Genomic DNA, 14,505 nt, shown 5'->3' with positions numbered 1-14,505 from the left:
TCGACGATGACGAGGCTGTAGCGCTTGCCCGTGGGTGAGTCCGCGTCCAGTCGACGAGTCGGCGTGGATGCGCTCGCCGGGCACCTGTGTGCGCTCCGCGTGCTTGCTGACGCTGTGACGAGTGCTCTTGGTCACTGCGCACGTTGTACACTGCTTGCTGCTGATGGCGTTGCGATGTCGATGCCCATCAGCTTGCAGTACTGCTGCACGTCGTTGTCGTTGCGGTGACCAAGCACCTCATGCATCGATGGTGTGTGCGCCTTGCTCTGGGATGCAGGAACTGCTGCGGGTTGCTGTGGTTGCTTGCAGGCATCGGCGGTGAGACCGTGTGCCGTGGATGGACCAACAGCAACAATGGGCCAGCACCGGAGGCTGTTGCGCTCCTTCAGCTTGACCTCGGCTCCGTGGCTGAAGCGCACGTAGTGCCCATCAGCGCCATCACGCTGCGAGTGGCCCGTTGGCCTGCCGCTGCTGTCCCTGGTCAGACGACCGAGGGCGATGAGGTTGGCCTGGCCCTCGGGCACGTAGAGGCACTCCTGTAGCACAATCTGCATCGTGGCTCCGCTCGTCGTGCGTGCATGCAACAGCACAGAGCCAACACCGCGCACGGGCACACGTGTGCCGCCAAACGCAGTGATGTGGCGTGGATGGTGCTGTTGCAGGTGCGGTGTCAGCTCCACGAAGGCGTCCTTGACGAAGGTGAGGTGGTGTGAAGCACCAGTGTCTACAAGCCACGTGAGTGGGTCATGCAGCTGCGTGGGTGTAGTAGCTGTGGCAGCGACGAAGGTTGCTGCGTCTTGACCATGTTGATGCTGTGCCTGTGCAGTGAAGCCTGTTGCTCCGTTGTCGCGTTGCTTCTTGCGACACTCTGCTGCACGGTGTCCATACTTGCCACAGTAGTGACAGTTGCCACGGAAGCGGCGCCCCTTGCTGTTGCTGTTGCCGTTACCACCGTTGTTGCGTCCCTGGCGTCCGTGGTTGTTGCTGCTGTTGGAGAAGCCGCGTCTTCCACCTCTGCGTGGCGGTGCTCTTGCCACGAAGCCGCCTGCCTGCGGCTGTGTGCGTGAACCACGCATCTGCTGCTCCAGCTGCTGCAGCCTGATGCTGAGCTCGAGGAGGGAGGGAAAGCGGCCACTGGCAAAGTAGGGAAGCGTGAGCGGGGGCTGTCCAGCGTGGCAGCTGCTTCCAGACGATGGTGAAGAGGTCCTCGTTGTCCTGGCGCACGCCCGCGTCCTGCAACTGCTGCTGCAGCTCCATGTGTCGCTCGAAGAAGCGGGCCAGGTTGCCGCAGGGGACGTGAAGCTGCGCCTCCTTGAGCTCTGCGATGCGGAGGCGGTCCTGCGAAGCGTAGTGGTCCTTGAGCCGGGCCCATCCTTGGCCGGCGTTGACGTCTGCTTCTCCGTTGGTGAAGAGGAGAAGGGGGTAGCCTGAGAGCGTGGACGCGATGAGGTTTGCAGCGGTGAGGTTGGCGTGATCTCCTGCTGTCGGTCTCCTTGCACTTGAGCGTGTCGCTGAGCTTGGACCTCCCGATGACGATGCTCCTGCCTCCACAGCTGCCCAGACGTCGTCGCCGCGCAGCTTGAGCGCCATCTTCATGCGAATGCTCCACGCATGAAAGGTGCCGGGCGAGCCAGAGAACTTGGGCAGGTCCATCTTGAATCCTGGCGTGGAAACGACGTGGTCCGACGGGTCAGACATACTGCACGCTCAAGAAGGGTGATGGAGAAACAAGAGAGGGGAACAAGCAGAAGGGAGAGAAGAAGCACAAGCGAGTGTGAGATAAGTGGTGATGATGCTCAGGAGTGGCTGGGTCTCATAATCTGTAGAAACACGACAGGTGTGTGTGTGTGTGTGTTTACTGTAGGCAAACGCAACAAACAAGAACACAAGGAGAATGAACAAGCACAACAAGCTGCTGCCTAATCAACTCGGGCAGCACGCTCAAACAAACACTAGACAAGTGCACACACAGTCAATGACGCTGCCAAGGCGACATGGGCAGAGTGTGCACGAACACAAACAATCTAAACAATGAGCAGCATGTGTTACAAAGGGGCTTCGCATGGTCAAGGGGAACAGAAGGATGTTTACTAGTACCAGCCACGGGCATCAGCCCGGGCCACAAGAGGGCACAACAACAGAGAGGGGAAGCGATCGACAACAAGGAACGCAAAGGGCAAAACCACAAGGCCCAACGGAATGGCATGTGCAGATGAAAATCGTCCTACAACAAGGACAAAGGACCACTTAAAGCACACGGTAGTCAGGCGGTACAGTTGCATCACAACACATGCATACATGCGCGCAGAGCAATGCTAGGCATGGCATGAATGCTTGCAGGCAAGCATACACAACAGACAACACTTCACAACACTGCATGGCACGCACACATAGCATTTGCCAAACATGACGGGCATGCACATACACACAAACACATGGCACACAACTCACGTGTGTAGGGGAAGGAGGAGAGGAGAGGCAGTTGGCACACATGCATGCCAGCAGAGAGGAAGGAATGTTTGCCAACGGAAAAAACCACAAAGCAGGTGTTGTTGGCAAACAAGACAAAACCACATGAGAAGGCAAATTAGGAAGGACTCAACACAAAACAGAAACGCACTGACTCTCAACACTGGGCGCTTACTCATTCACGCAACCCGTGCGCATGAGGTCTCTCTGGCAGCGGTTACGGCGCCAATTGACAGTGACGCCGCGAACTCAGGGTATCACCACGAGCGTATGGGGCACCGTCGGTGCTTGACAGCATCGCAAGCCGTGCACGCAACCAAGTACCGTGTCATGCATGCGGCATCACAACGAGCACAAGAGCGAGCATACCTTAACAAGCTAAGCCACGCACTGCACTGCCGCTCAAGCTTTTCTATGCAGACATTGTGGGCCCATTGTTGGCGCCCCTGTGTCACTTCGTGGTTTATTCATGTTTGACTTGTTTTATTGTTTCGTTCACTTCTTCTACAAAGTTTCCTCTTGTGTTCACTCACCAATACAATGGTCGACAACGCACATGAGAGAACAGCAAACAGCTACACAGCACACAGCCACACCATCACAGACACACACACACACGCACAGCCACAATGTGCGATCTGCTGCGTCATCATTGACCTCCCTTCTTCACGACACCACAAATTTGCATTCACCTCTCTTGTGTTCTGGAATGTTCACGTGATTTCCCTCCAACCTGTTGCACGTGCAGTGTTTAGCTTGTGTGGTTGCTCGATGTTACATGCTCTTGCATAACACACCACATAACCACACAACTCTCAACAAACACTGCCACGTCACCACTTTGCGTTGTCGACAATTCTTGTCTTCTGCTCTGTTTCTTTCTATTGGAGTGTTCATTCATCCTACATCCTTGTTTGCTTCACAACTCAAGTAAACACACACAACTTCCTCTTCCCAAGCCAATCTCCCACAGCACACACAGCACACACACACACACACACGAGTCTCCAACAACAGCACCACTATGAGTATTCATCAACCACATCCTTCGACGCTTACCGGCGGCAGATTTGCGGTCGTGCTCCTTGACATCGCAACCCAGTGCAGCAGCGTCGGACTCTCGGACCTTGCTGACACCCTGGACAGCATGCTGATGATACTGCCCCGGGCAGTGGGCACTGGAGACAGGGTGAACGTCCTCAAGACGGACAACGAGGCTGTATTTACCACTCCAGCTCAGTTGAAGTTGCTACACAAGCACAAGCTCGACATGCAGCATTCTTCCCCGTACGACCAGACAAGAATGGAGATATCGAACGGCATATCCAAATGTTGACATCACGGTTCCACTGTCAATGCTTGCTGTGTCAGCAAATTCTGCTGTAAACGTTTCTGTGCACGTGCGCCCAGAAACGAGCGTTTCTGGTTGTTTTGCCACGTGGCACTTCTCTCTCTCCTCCAGTTTTCTGTCTATGTATGAAAGTGTCTCTCGTCAGTTCATGTTCATTCATGCTACATCCTTGTTTGCTTCACAACTCAAGTAAAACACACAACTCTCTCTTGCCAAGACAAACTCCCACACAACACACAACACACACACAACACACAACACACACAGCACACACACACACACACACACATCCCCATCTCCAACACCACCACCACCATGAGTGTTCAACAACAGGGGGCGCCAATGTCTCTCGCCAACAACCACCAGCATGAATGTTTACCAATGGTGGTGATGTTCCTGATGGGGAGCGTTACACTTCAAACCCATAGGTGCGGTAGAACGACACCGCATCTGGCGGGCTTTCGTGCCTTAGGCACGAGTTGTAGTGGCCTGCCTCCAGCACGTGGTGTGCAGGGCAGCTCTAACTGCCTGTTAGGACAAGTGTTGTCAGGCTAGCCCTGTCTGCCGAGTCACCATTGACCTTCCTTCCTAACGACACGACAAATTTGCATTCACCTTTCTTGTGTTCTGGAATGTTCACGTGATTTCCCTCCAACCTGTTGCACGTGCAGTGGATTCTTGGGCGTGAAACTCGACAGCGCGCCAAGGCGATGGCCGTCCCCAGTGATGAGGGCGTCTGCAGGGTGACTGTTGTAAGTTCATGGTGGTGGTGCTGTTGTTGGAGACTTGTGTGTGTGCTGTGTGTGCTGTGTGTGCTGTGTGTGCTATGTGTTGTGTGGGAGATTGTCTTGGCAAGAGAGAGTTGTGTGTGTTTACTTGAGTTGTGAAGCAAATAAGGATGTAGGATGAATGAACATGAACTGGAAGACACTCTCACACATAGACAGAAAACTGGAGGAGAGAGAGAGAGAGAAGTGCCACGTGGCAAAACAACCAGAAACGCCTGTTTCTGGGTGCACGTGTACAGAAACGTTTACAGCAGAATTTGCTGACTCAGCAAGCATTGACACTGGAACAGTGATGTCAACAGTGAGTGTGTGTGCGTGCATCTGCGTGTGTGTGAGTGTGTATTGACTCACGAGTCGCTGTAAATGCACCGAGGGGCACCGTGATGGCGCCCAACCTATCCGTGTGCCTGGTGCAAGAACGAGGGAGAGTGTGTGTTGTGAGCACGTGAATGTGTGAGCGTGTGTGAGCGTGAGTGTGTGTACGTGTGTGTATGTGTGCGTGAGCGTCTGTGTGTGTCTGCGTGCGTGTGTATGCGTGTATGTATGCGAGCGTGAGCGTGTGCGTGTGCGTGCGTGTTTGTGTATTCGTGCGTGTGTGTGCGCGCGTGTGTTTGTCTGCGTGCGTGTCTGTGTGTGTTTGTCTGCGTGTGTGTATGGCGCGTGTGTTTGTGCGAGAGCGTGAGCATTTGTGTGTATGCGTGCGTGTGTGTGTGCGAGCGCGTGAGCATATGAGTGTGTGTGCGTGTGTCTGTGTGTGTGTGCGTATTGGCTCACCGGCTGCTGTAAATGCGCCGAGTGATACCGCGATGGCGACCAAGCTATCCACGTGCCTAGTGCCTGTGCGGGGGAGAGAGAGTGAAAGTGTGTGAGCGTGTGTGTATGAGGGAGAGTGTGTATGAGTGTTGTAAGTTCATGGTGGTGTTGCTGTTGTTGAAGACTCGTGTGTGCTGTGTGTGTGCTGTGCGTGCTGTGTATTGTGTGCGTGCTGCGTGTGCTGTGTGTTGTGCAGAGAGTGTCTTGGCAAGAGGAAATTGTGGTTTACTCGAGTCGTGAAGCAAACAAGGATGTATGTACGATGAAATGAACACTCCAACAGAAAGAAGCACAGAGGAAAGATCAGCCGTTGATGCTCTTTAACATGAATTACGCGCCGTGGTCCATACAGCTGAGCGCTTCTTTGACGTACACAAGCTGGAATTTTCAAGCCACGTATCCAAATGTACGCGCACACAGACACACAGATACACAGACACACAGAGACACAGACACAGACACACACACACAGACACACACACGCACACACAGACACACACACACAGACACACATACTAATAATAGGACCGTAACCTATTTTCTGGCCACACCTCAGCAGCGGAGATGGCGGAAGAAGCAGAGAAAGACAGCGCCTCGGCAGGTGGCTGTGGCGATGGCAAGGCACAACTGTACCTGAATCCCACGTTCCACAGCATCACGAGGACCAACATGTACCCCACACGCACAATGCTGTACATCATTGGTTGTGACCAGGTGCGCTTCTCGCCCATTCATGGATGCATGGACGTATGGTTGGCCATCCTTGCTTTCCTGCGCTTGCTCCACACGCTGGGTGCTCTCTCGACCTCTTTGACGTTTGGCGTTGTTGTTGTCGCTTGTGTTGGTCGGTTACCGTGCTGATACTCTGGGTCAGGTGCGCAAGGAGTTCCGCGTGTTGGCGTTGGATCGCAGCACGAAGGACCTTGCGATTGTCGATGATGGCAAGGTGTACAATGAAACCGAGATACAGGTCAGATTGAAAACCGGAATACCTTCTTGTGTGTGTGTGTGTGTGTGTGTGTGTGTGTGTGTGTGTGTGTGTGTGTGTGTGTGTGTGTGTCTGTATGCATTCTTGTGTGTGCATGCGTTCTTGTTTGTGTGTGCACCCGTCAGCCCGTCAGCCCGTCAGCCCGCCTGTCTGCCTGCCTCACGAACTGTGCCGTGCACGTTCTTATGACCGACATTCAAGGCGAAGCTGCGCGAGTTAAACTTCCATCATCCAGGCCTCCTGGAACGAAAGGTGTCTGGGTTTGGTATATTTGGCGTTGTCCGCTTCTTGAGCGGGTATTACATCCTCGTCATCACCAAGCGGCGAAAGGTGGCCATGATCGGCGGGCACATCGTGTATCGCATCGAGGACATGTTCATGGCCGCCGTGTACAACACCAGCTTGAGCAACGCCACCATTCCACCAGATGAAAAGCGCTACACGAAGATGTTCCAGGTGGGTGGTCTACAGTGCTAGTACTAGTTTGTTGTAGATTCACGACAGTGCCCGCGTGTGGCTCTGCTTGCGCTGCTTGCCACACCCGATCCTGTCTTTTCACGCGTTTTATTTCTGCTTCAGTCGCTATCCTAAGTCTGTTTACGCTCACCCCCCCCCCCCACCACACACACACACACACACACACACACACACACACACACACACACACACACACACACACACACACACACACACACACACACACACACACACACACACACACACACACACTACCTGTGGTGAACCCAGAACGTTGACACGACGAGCAACTTTTATTTTTCGTACACGTACGACCTCACACGCCCCCTCCAATCCAACATGTACATCCCAAGCGAAGACGAAGGTGGGCAGCAATCCCAGCCAAGCGAAGCAGGCTTATGTTCTGTTAGTTCTCGGAGTCTGTGCACATACACACATACACACACACACACACACACACACACACACACACACACAGACAGACAGACACACAGACACACACACTCTGTCCGCCAACAACCCCCCCCCGCCCCATCTGGGTTTCCTTATCTCACTTCGACGGCTACTGCCGGGGTTTGTTTCCTGTCAGCTGCCGGCCGCGTGGCAGCACGCCCTCGTCCCATTCGCCCAAACACCAAGTTTGTCTGGAATCATTTCCTCACCACCCCGTATGCCAACAAGGTGGGTGGCGTGGTAGACAGCACCGCTGTCGCTTCCGCAGATGCATCGCTTCATTCATTGACAAGCATGCTGTTTGCACGTGATCACTGCACGTGCTTGCCCGTGTGCCTCGATTCTCATTGCGCGCTTTCTTCCCTGCAGGTTGATCGCCGATGGGTGATTCACGCCATGCACGGCTTCATTGCTCAGAGCAACCTCAATGTCTTTGGTCGCCCCATCTTTGTCACCCTCATCGCCCGCCGCTCGCGCTTCTACGCTGGCACACGCTACTTGAAACGCGGTGCGTGGGCCTGTCCGTCTGCGTGCGTGCGTGTGTGCGTGCGTCTGTTTGTGTGTGTGCCTATGGTTTAAACCCACCAATGAGGTTGCTGTGCGAGTTATTAGCTATGGTAATTCTCCTTCACGCTACCTCAGCTGCTCATCACACACACACACACACACACACAAATGCACGCACACACACACACACACACAAATGCACGCACACACACACACACACAAATACACGCACACACACACACACAAATGCACGCACACACACACACACATACAAACGTACATTCACTCCCTCTCACCGCCTTTTCCCGAACACACTGTGCAGGCACGGACGAGAAGGGCAACCCGGCCAACGACGTGGAGACGGAGCAGATTGTGCACGATGCGTCGACGCTGTGTCATCGGTCCGGAAGGTTCACAAGTTTCCTGCAGGTTCGCGGATCGGTGCCGCTCTATTGGCAGCAGGAACAGAACAGCATGAAGGCCAAGAGAGCCATTTCCATCGCCCGCAGTGACCCTTTCGCCTCCCTCGCATCCATGCACTTTGAACGCGTCAGTAAAGCCTTGCTTGCTTTGAGATGCTTCGTGGGAGGGGTGTGCATCTTGTTGTGTAAAGGGGGCATGCGCATGCGCATGTGCATGGTACGTGGCGAGCCTACGCAACAGCACTTATGCGAGACGCACTGATGTTATCCGTTGCATTTGCACACACCTGCACACACACACACACACCTGCACACACACACACACACACCTGCACACACACACACACACTCTCTCTCTCTCTCGCTCTCTCTCTCTCTGTTGATCTCATGACTGTGAACGACACGCCATGTTCGCGCCTCCTGGCTTGTTATTTGTTATTTGTGATTGGTTGTGCTGCAGCTGCTGCACCGGTACGGGTCGCCCGTCATTGCCTTCAATCTCGTCAAACGGCTGGAGCGGAAACCCCGCGAAGCGCTGCTGTACGAAGGCATGAAGGACGCCCTCGCATACATCAACCAGGTCTGAACACAGGCAGGCAGACGCACACACAGATATCAAGAGAGGGAGAGAGACACACAGAGACACAGACACAGGCCTCCACAGACAGACAGACAGACAGACAGACACAGACACAGACACACACACACACGCACACACACACACACACACACACACGCACACAGACACACACAGACACACACAGACACACAGACACACAGACACACACACGCGCACACACAGACACACACACACACAGACACACAGACGCACAGACGCAGACGCAGAACAGGCCTCCCACAGACAGACGAAACTTGTCCGCATCGTTGTGCATGTGCATTTTGCCTCCAACACAGCTGACAGTGCAGCTTATGTTTGTCCCTCACCAATCCCTCGCGTTGGCAACCCACCTTATGCGCGCGCGTGTGTGCTGTGTTGTTGCAGTTTCTTGGCGAGGATGAGGCTGTGCGCCACTTTGCGTGGGACATGGCGCGATGCAATAAGCGAAACGGCACAGTTCTCCAACACCTCGACAAGTTTGGAACAGCATTCCTCGAGGTGTGTGTGTGTGTGTGTGTGTGTGTGTGTGTGTGTGTGTGTGTGTGTGTGTGTGTGTGTGTGTGTGTGTGTGTGTGTGTGTGCGTTGGTGTGCGTGTGTGCGTGCGCAGTCACTGTCGTCTGTCTTCCTTGACCGCCGCCGTCACCGTCACCACCAACCACCAGGAGATTGGCATCTTCCATGCGGGCCCGCAGCTGTGGTGCACACGCGGCGACCCGCACAACACGAGCACTGGCGGCACCCTGGCATATGACAACCCATACCGCCGCGTCAGGGGTCGCAATCAGGTGAGCACTCTTCCCGCTCTTCGGTTGCTTCAATGTTGCCATGGCCGCAAAGTTGTGGATGTGAATGGAAGGACGAGCAAACGAGCAAATAAACGTGTGCATGGGAATGGTCTTGTGAACACCACCACCACCAGCCACTACCTGTTCTCTTACGCTGATGTTTCATGGTTCCATGGGTGTTTGTGTCACTTCTCTTGTGCTGTGCACACTGGCCCCTCTCTTATTCCTGCGTTCCTGCCACCTATGCTGTGCATTTTCCTCGCCACCAGTGCGGTGTTGTGCGCGTGAACTGCGTCGATTGTCTTGATCGAACCAACACAGCCCAGTTCATGATTGGCCTCTGTGCGCTCAGACACCAGGTCAGTTTGTGTGCATTTGTGTTTGTGTGTGTGTGTGTGCATTTGTGTTTGTGTGTGTGTGCATTTGTGTGTGTGTGTGTGTATTTGGGCGAGTGGGTGATGTGTTTGTGTTTGGGTGAATGTATTCTTGTGAGTGTGTGAGTGTGCACGCTCGTGTGCTTGTGGTTGTCTGTGTGCACCTCGTTTATCTTTCCGCGTGTGAGTGCAATTACTTATTGCAATCATGCTCATCTCACTTGTGTGATCTCACCAATCCCTCACTAATCCCTCACCCATCATCAACCTCGTCCGGCTTGCTCTGCCGCACCAGCTGTACGTGCTTGGTGTGATCCCGGAGGTCAACTCGGCCTCCATCCCCTTTGACTGCCTTGCATGGCGTCTCCTGTGTGAGGTGAGGCCTGATCCATCCGCTGAAACGGCCGCCACACCCATGCATTTCGTTCCATCTGCCTCCTGCGTTCCGTGCGTTGATTGCACTCATCATGTTGTCTGAGTTCCGCACCTCGCTCATCCTTGTCGTCAACACACACACAACACACAACACACACACACACACACACACACACACACACACACACACACACACACACACACACACACACACACACACACACACACACACACACACACACACACACACACACACACACACACACGCACACACACACACGGTGTCGCGATTGCCAGTTGTATGAGGACCACGGCGACACCATTGCTCTGCAGTACGGCGGGTCAAGTCTTGTCAACCGCATTCAATCTTACCGCAAGCGCCAGTGGACAACGCATTCCAAGGACATCCTCAACACTGTTGCCCGCTACTACAGTAACTCTTTCACAGACACTGACAAGCAGGTGAAGAAAGCACGTTCGTGTTTGGACTCGCACGTGTCTGTGTGAGCATGTCGCAGCGTATGATTGTAGCGACCGCCTGCACCGGGGGGTGTGTGTGTGTGTGTGTGTGTGTGTGTGTGTGTGTGTGTGTGTGTGTGTGTGTGTGTGTGTCTGTCTGTCTGTTCATCCCCACATCACTCATTTGTTCATCCTCATGTCGCCCATCACTCTTCCACCACCACCACCACCACCACCACCACCACCACCACCACCACCACACCACCACCACCACCACCACCACCACCACCACCACCACCACCACCACCACCACCACCACCACCCTCCCTTGTCGTTGCTGTGCAGATGGCCATCAACCTGTTTCTGGGCAAGTACCGGCCAACCGCGAGCACCACTCCGCTGTGGCTGCTCGACAACGACAAGCTGCTGCACCGCCACGACGTCCTCAGCCCAACGCCGCCCTCGCGCCCGCCATATGACAAGTGGCACATGCGCGTCACAGGTGCGCACGCATGTGTTGTTGTGTTATGTTGTATTGTGTTGTGTTGTGTTGTATGTGTGCGCACGTGTGTGTGTGCGTGCGTGCGTGCATGTGTGCCTCAAGGTACGAATAAGTTTCGGCGCCATGTTTTGCTGGCACTCTCGCGCACATCAGCAAGCAATTGACGGTGTCGCTCACTTCCACCCACCTCCCGTCCTTTGCATTTACCGCTCTGATTGTCGCATCAGTGCCAACCATTGAGCGCTTTCGTCAATCAAAGTGTCAACAGCTGGACAGTGAAGCGAACAGCGGACAAGGCCACCTCCTCTCCCAACGCGCCAACGACAAGGACGACAATGACCGTGTTGACGACGACAACGATGACGCCGACAATGATGATGTTCGCGGTGATGGGCCACTGCCGCGTGCAGCGCATGTTGACGTGTGCGCGTCTCTTCCTTCATTGTCCGCCACCACTGCGGGTGGTGGTGCGTTTGCAGATCAGCAGCATCCACTGGCGCCGGTCAACGGGCAGGTGGTCATGCCGGGTCATCTTGGCCTCGGCAGTTCTGTTGACGATGACATCTTCGCCACGCCCCCATCGTCGCCCCCACCCGAACGCAGTGACCAGCAGCAGCAGCAGCAGCAACAACAGCATGTGGAGATCGGAGCATCAGGTGTCGTCTCGGAGCCGGGTACGCTGGTCCTGCGGCAGGGTGGGCGCCGGCGCAGCAGTGGGGCGGCGCCAGCGACGACGACGGTGAAGACGGCACTCGTGAGGACGCCATCACGCCGCTCCATCAAGACCCTGCGCGCCGTCTACCTCGAAGTCCGCAGACAAACCGTCCAGCTCAGCCGTAAGTGCACGCATATGCGCGCAGAAAGGACGCCAGTGTATTGACAAGTGTGCGCGCGCGTGCTTCCCGGCATGTATGAGTGTTTTATGTGCGCACGTGTGTGAGTCGATGTGATGCATACGCGTGCACGTGTTGATGGGTTCTTCGCTGTCTGCCGTTGAGCAACCACCAATCACAACCACCAATCACAACCACCAATCACAACCACCAATCACAACCACCAATCACAACCACCAATCACAACCACCAATCACAACCCTTATTTCATCCTCCTGGTTGCAATCATCAGGCGAGAAAGGCGACACCTCGTTTGCTGACCGCCGCTCCATCGGCGAGGCGCCCGCCATCACGGGTCTCGAGCGCTTTGACGAGGAGGTTCGCCAGCAGCTGCTCGCCTGGCACCGCACCACCCCAGATGGCGAGGACTATGTTGTTGCCGCCTACTACGTCGCCGCTCGCCACTTTGCGTACCAGGGCGCGCTGGGCGTGCCGCGGCTCACGCTTCCACGCAAGCCCGTGCGCACAGACCTGGGCCTGTTTGAGACAATGTACTCGCCGACAGAGCTGACGAGCTTCGACCACGAGTACATGCGGCTGATGACGACAACCGCGCTGGTGGACGCGGACGGCACACGCACGATGGGGCCGTTCCACAGCGCACAGCCGGAGTACACATCGCTGGCGCTGCGGCCAGGCGAGAAGCGGGTGGCGGCGCAGGCCGTGCCCGTGGTCAGCAGGGACGAGGAGGACGAGGAGGACGAGGACGAGATGGAGTTTAGCGGCAGCGACAGCGATCTGGAGGTCACAGACACCATTCCGCGCATGCCAATGCCGCCACCGGGTGTTGCTCTCCCACACCCGCTGACCGCAGCAGCAGGCAGCGGCGTCCTCGGCACCACCAACAACACCGTTGCCACCACCACCAACACCAGCAGCGCCATCGCCACTGGCCCGTCTGCTGCGGCGATGATGTGGCGCCCGCGGCTGGCGCACCGCTCGTCGTCGTTTCGTCTGCGCAGCGATCGCAACCTGCGCACATCTGCAGGAACGTCGGCAGCAGCGCGCGTGTGTCGACGGACCGATGAGGACCCGCACGCATGGCGGCTCTCCTACGCGTTCTCAAAACCGATATCGTGGCAGGACGCCGTGCTGATGCGCAAACACTCGCGACGCGTGGTGGACATTGGCAGCTTGCTCGCGCGTGCACAGCCGTTGGCCGCACAAGGAGCAAGCGCGGGTGGCGGTGGTGATTATGGCGATGGCGTCGGCGATTGGCTGCACGCCACGTCGTCGATGCCTGACGTCGCTGGACGCTGCGGGCGCCGCGTTGCCCTCGGCAGTCGGAGTTCCGTCCAACTCTTGGGCAGCGGCAAGCCAGCGAGCAGCAGTCAGCAGCAGAAGCAGCAGCAGCAAGTGCCGGCAGCAGCAACGACGACGACCACCACCAGCAGCGGTGGCAGTGGAGATGGTCAGGGCAATGGTGCCGCAGCGACTGGGGCCTCGGCAATGAAGGACAGCCGCGCGCGTGCGTTGCGGCAAGCGGCGGTGACGCAGAGCCTTCCGCCCCAACGCCGACACAAGGAGAAGCAGCCCGCAAGCGTGTTGAGCCTGTTTTCCATCATGGAAGACAACGAAGAGACGCCAGAGGACGACACAAGCGCGGGGGCAACCGCTGACATAGGCGCACGAAGCACGCAACCAAACACGTCAGCACGGGCCAGTGCATCTGCCTCGAAACCTCCACCGTCATCGTCATCGTCGTCATCGTCGGCGTCAGCAACCCGTGCACGCCGGTCACAACTGCAGCGGGGCCGAAGTGTTGAGGAGGACCAGAGCCGAACTGGCAGCACGTCTGGTCGAGATGATGGTGATGGTGGTGATGGCGGCCATGGTGATGGTGGCCGCGGTCACAACCACCACGCACATGCGCGTGCTGAAAGGAGGGTCATGTTTGCGCCAGACACAGTTGGGGGCGGTGGCAGTGGTGGCGGGAAGGCCCTGTCTGCCACGTCAACGCCCGTGCATGCGCGACAGCAGGAGCGGCGGCGCCGAAACCGCAGCGAAACGCACGCCAGCGGGGACGTCTTTGCCCGCCACAACAGCACGACCGCGCGCGGCGAAGAGGGCGATGTCGCCTTCACGCACGTGCTCCCGTCCACCTCCGCGCTGTACACGTGCAGCTCTGCCGATATTGCGTCACGCGCGCGCACGCGACCCTCTGACTCGCGTGTGTATGAGGAGTGCGCGCGCGTGTCGGAGCAAGCGGGGCGCGCGCTTGGGCCTGTG

The 14,505-nt window shown here is 56.3% G+C and overlaps 3 protein-coding genes across 3 annotated transcripts in view; 2 read left to right on the top strand and 1 right to left on the bottom strand.

Moving 5' to 3' along the window:
* Positions 1 to 131: 131 nt before the first annotated feature.
* Positions 132 to 1,698, bottom strand: PTSG_12833 (uncharacterized protein; the record flags this gene model as incomplete). Its single annotated transcript, XM_004989824.1, has 2 exons — positions 132 to 1,163; positions 1,192 to 1,698. 2 exons carry the CDS (start codon positions 1,696 to 1,698, stop codon positions 132 to 134), a joined length of 1,539 nt encoding a protein of 512 aa, XP_004989881.1.
* Positions 1,699 to 3,493: 1,795 nt separating this feature from the next.
* PTSG_09082 (uncharacterized protein) lies at positions 3,494 to 3,805 on the top strand (the record flags this gene model as incomplete). Its single annotated transcript, XM_004989823.1, has 1 exon — positions 3,494 to 3,805. The coding sequence occupies one exon, from the start codon at positions 3,494 to 3,496 to the stop codon at positions 3,803 to 3,805; it is 312 nt and encodes a 103-aa protein (XP_004989880.1).
* A 2,164-nt stretch (positions 3,806 to 5,969) lies between these two features.
* Positions 5,970 to 14,505, top strand: part of PTSG_09081 (uncharacterized protein) — an 8,952-nt gene continuing 416 nt past the window's right edge. The window contains exons 1-16 of the mRNA XM_004989822.1: positions 5,970 to 6,135; positions 6,296 to 6,391; positions 6,611 to 6,865; positions 7,157 to 7,250; positions 7,476 to 7,567; positions 7,709 to 7,847; positions 8,169 to 8,395; positions 8,729 to 8,848; positions 9,272 to 9,385; positions 9,551 to 9,673; positions 9,943 to 10,032; positions 10,343 to 10,423; positions 10,720 to 10,884; positions 11,227 to 11,383; positions 11,611 to 12,219; positions 12,509 to 14,505. The exon at positions 12,509 to 14,505 is cut by the window's right edge and continues 416 nt beyond it. Of these exons, the coding sequence (XP_004989879.1) occupies positions 5,986 to 6,135; positions 6,296 to 6,391; positions 6,611 to 6,865; positions 7,157 to 7,250; positions 7,476 to 7,567; positions 7,709 to 7,847; positions 8,169 to 8,395; positions 8,729 to 8,848; positions 9,272 to 9,385; positions 9,551 to 9,673; positions 9,943 to 10,032; positions 10,343 to 10,423; positions 10,720 to 10,884; positions 11,227 to 11,383; positions 11,611 to 12,219; positions 12,509 to 14,505 (4,509 nt within the window). The 5' untranslated portion in view covers positions 5,970 to 5,985. The remainder of the gene's footprint in view (positions 6,136 to 6,295; positions 6,392 to 6,610; positions 6,866 to 7,156; positions 7,251 to 7,475; positions 7,568 to 7,708; positions 7,848 to 8,168; positions 8,396 to 8,728; positions 8,849 to 9,271; positions 9,386 to 9,550; positions 9,674 to 9,942; positions 10,033 to 10,342; positions 10,424 to 10,719; positions 10,885 to 11,226; positions 11,384 to 11,610; positions 12,220 to 12,508) is intronic.

The sequence above is a fragment of the Salpingoeca rosetta genome (genome assembly GCF_000188695.1).
Source record: "Salpingoeca rosetta unplaced genomic scaffold supercont1.27, whole genome shotgun sequence".
Classification (NCBI taxonomy): Eukaryota; class Choanoflagellata; order Craspedida; family Salpingoecidae; genus Salpingoeca; species Salpingoeca rosetta.
This window is presented reverse-complemented; position numbering and strand designations above follow the sequence as displayed.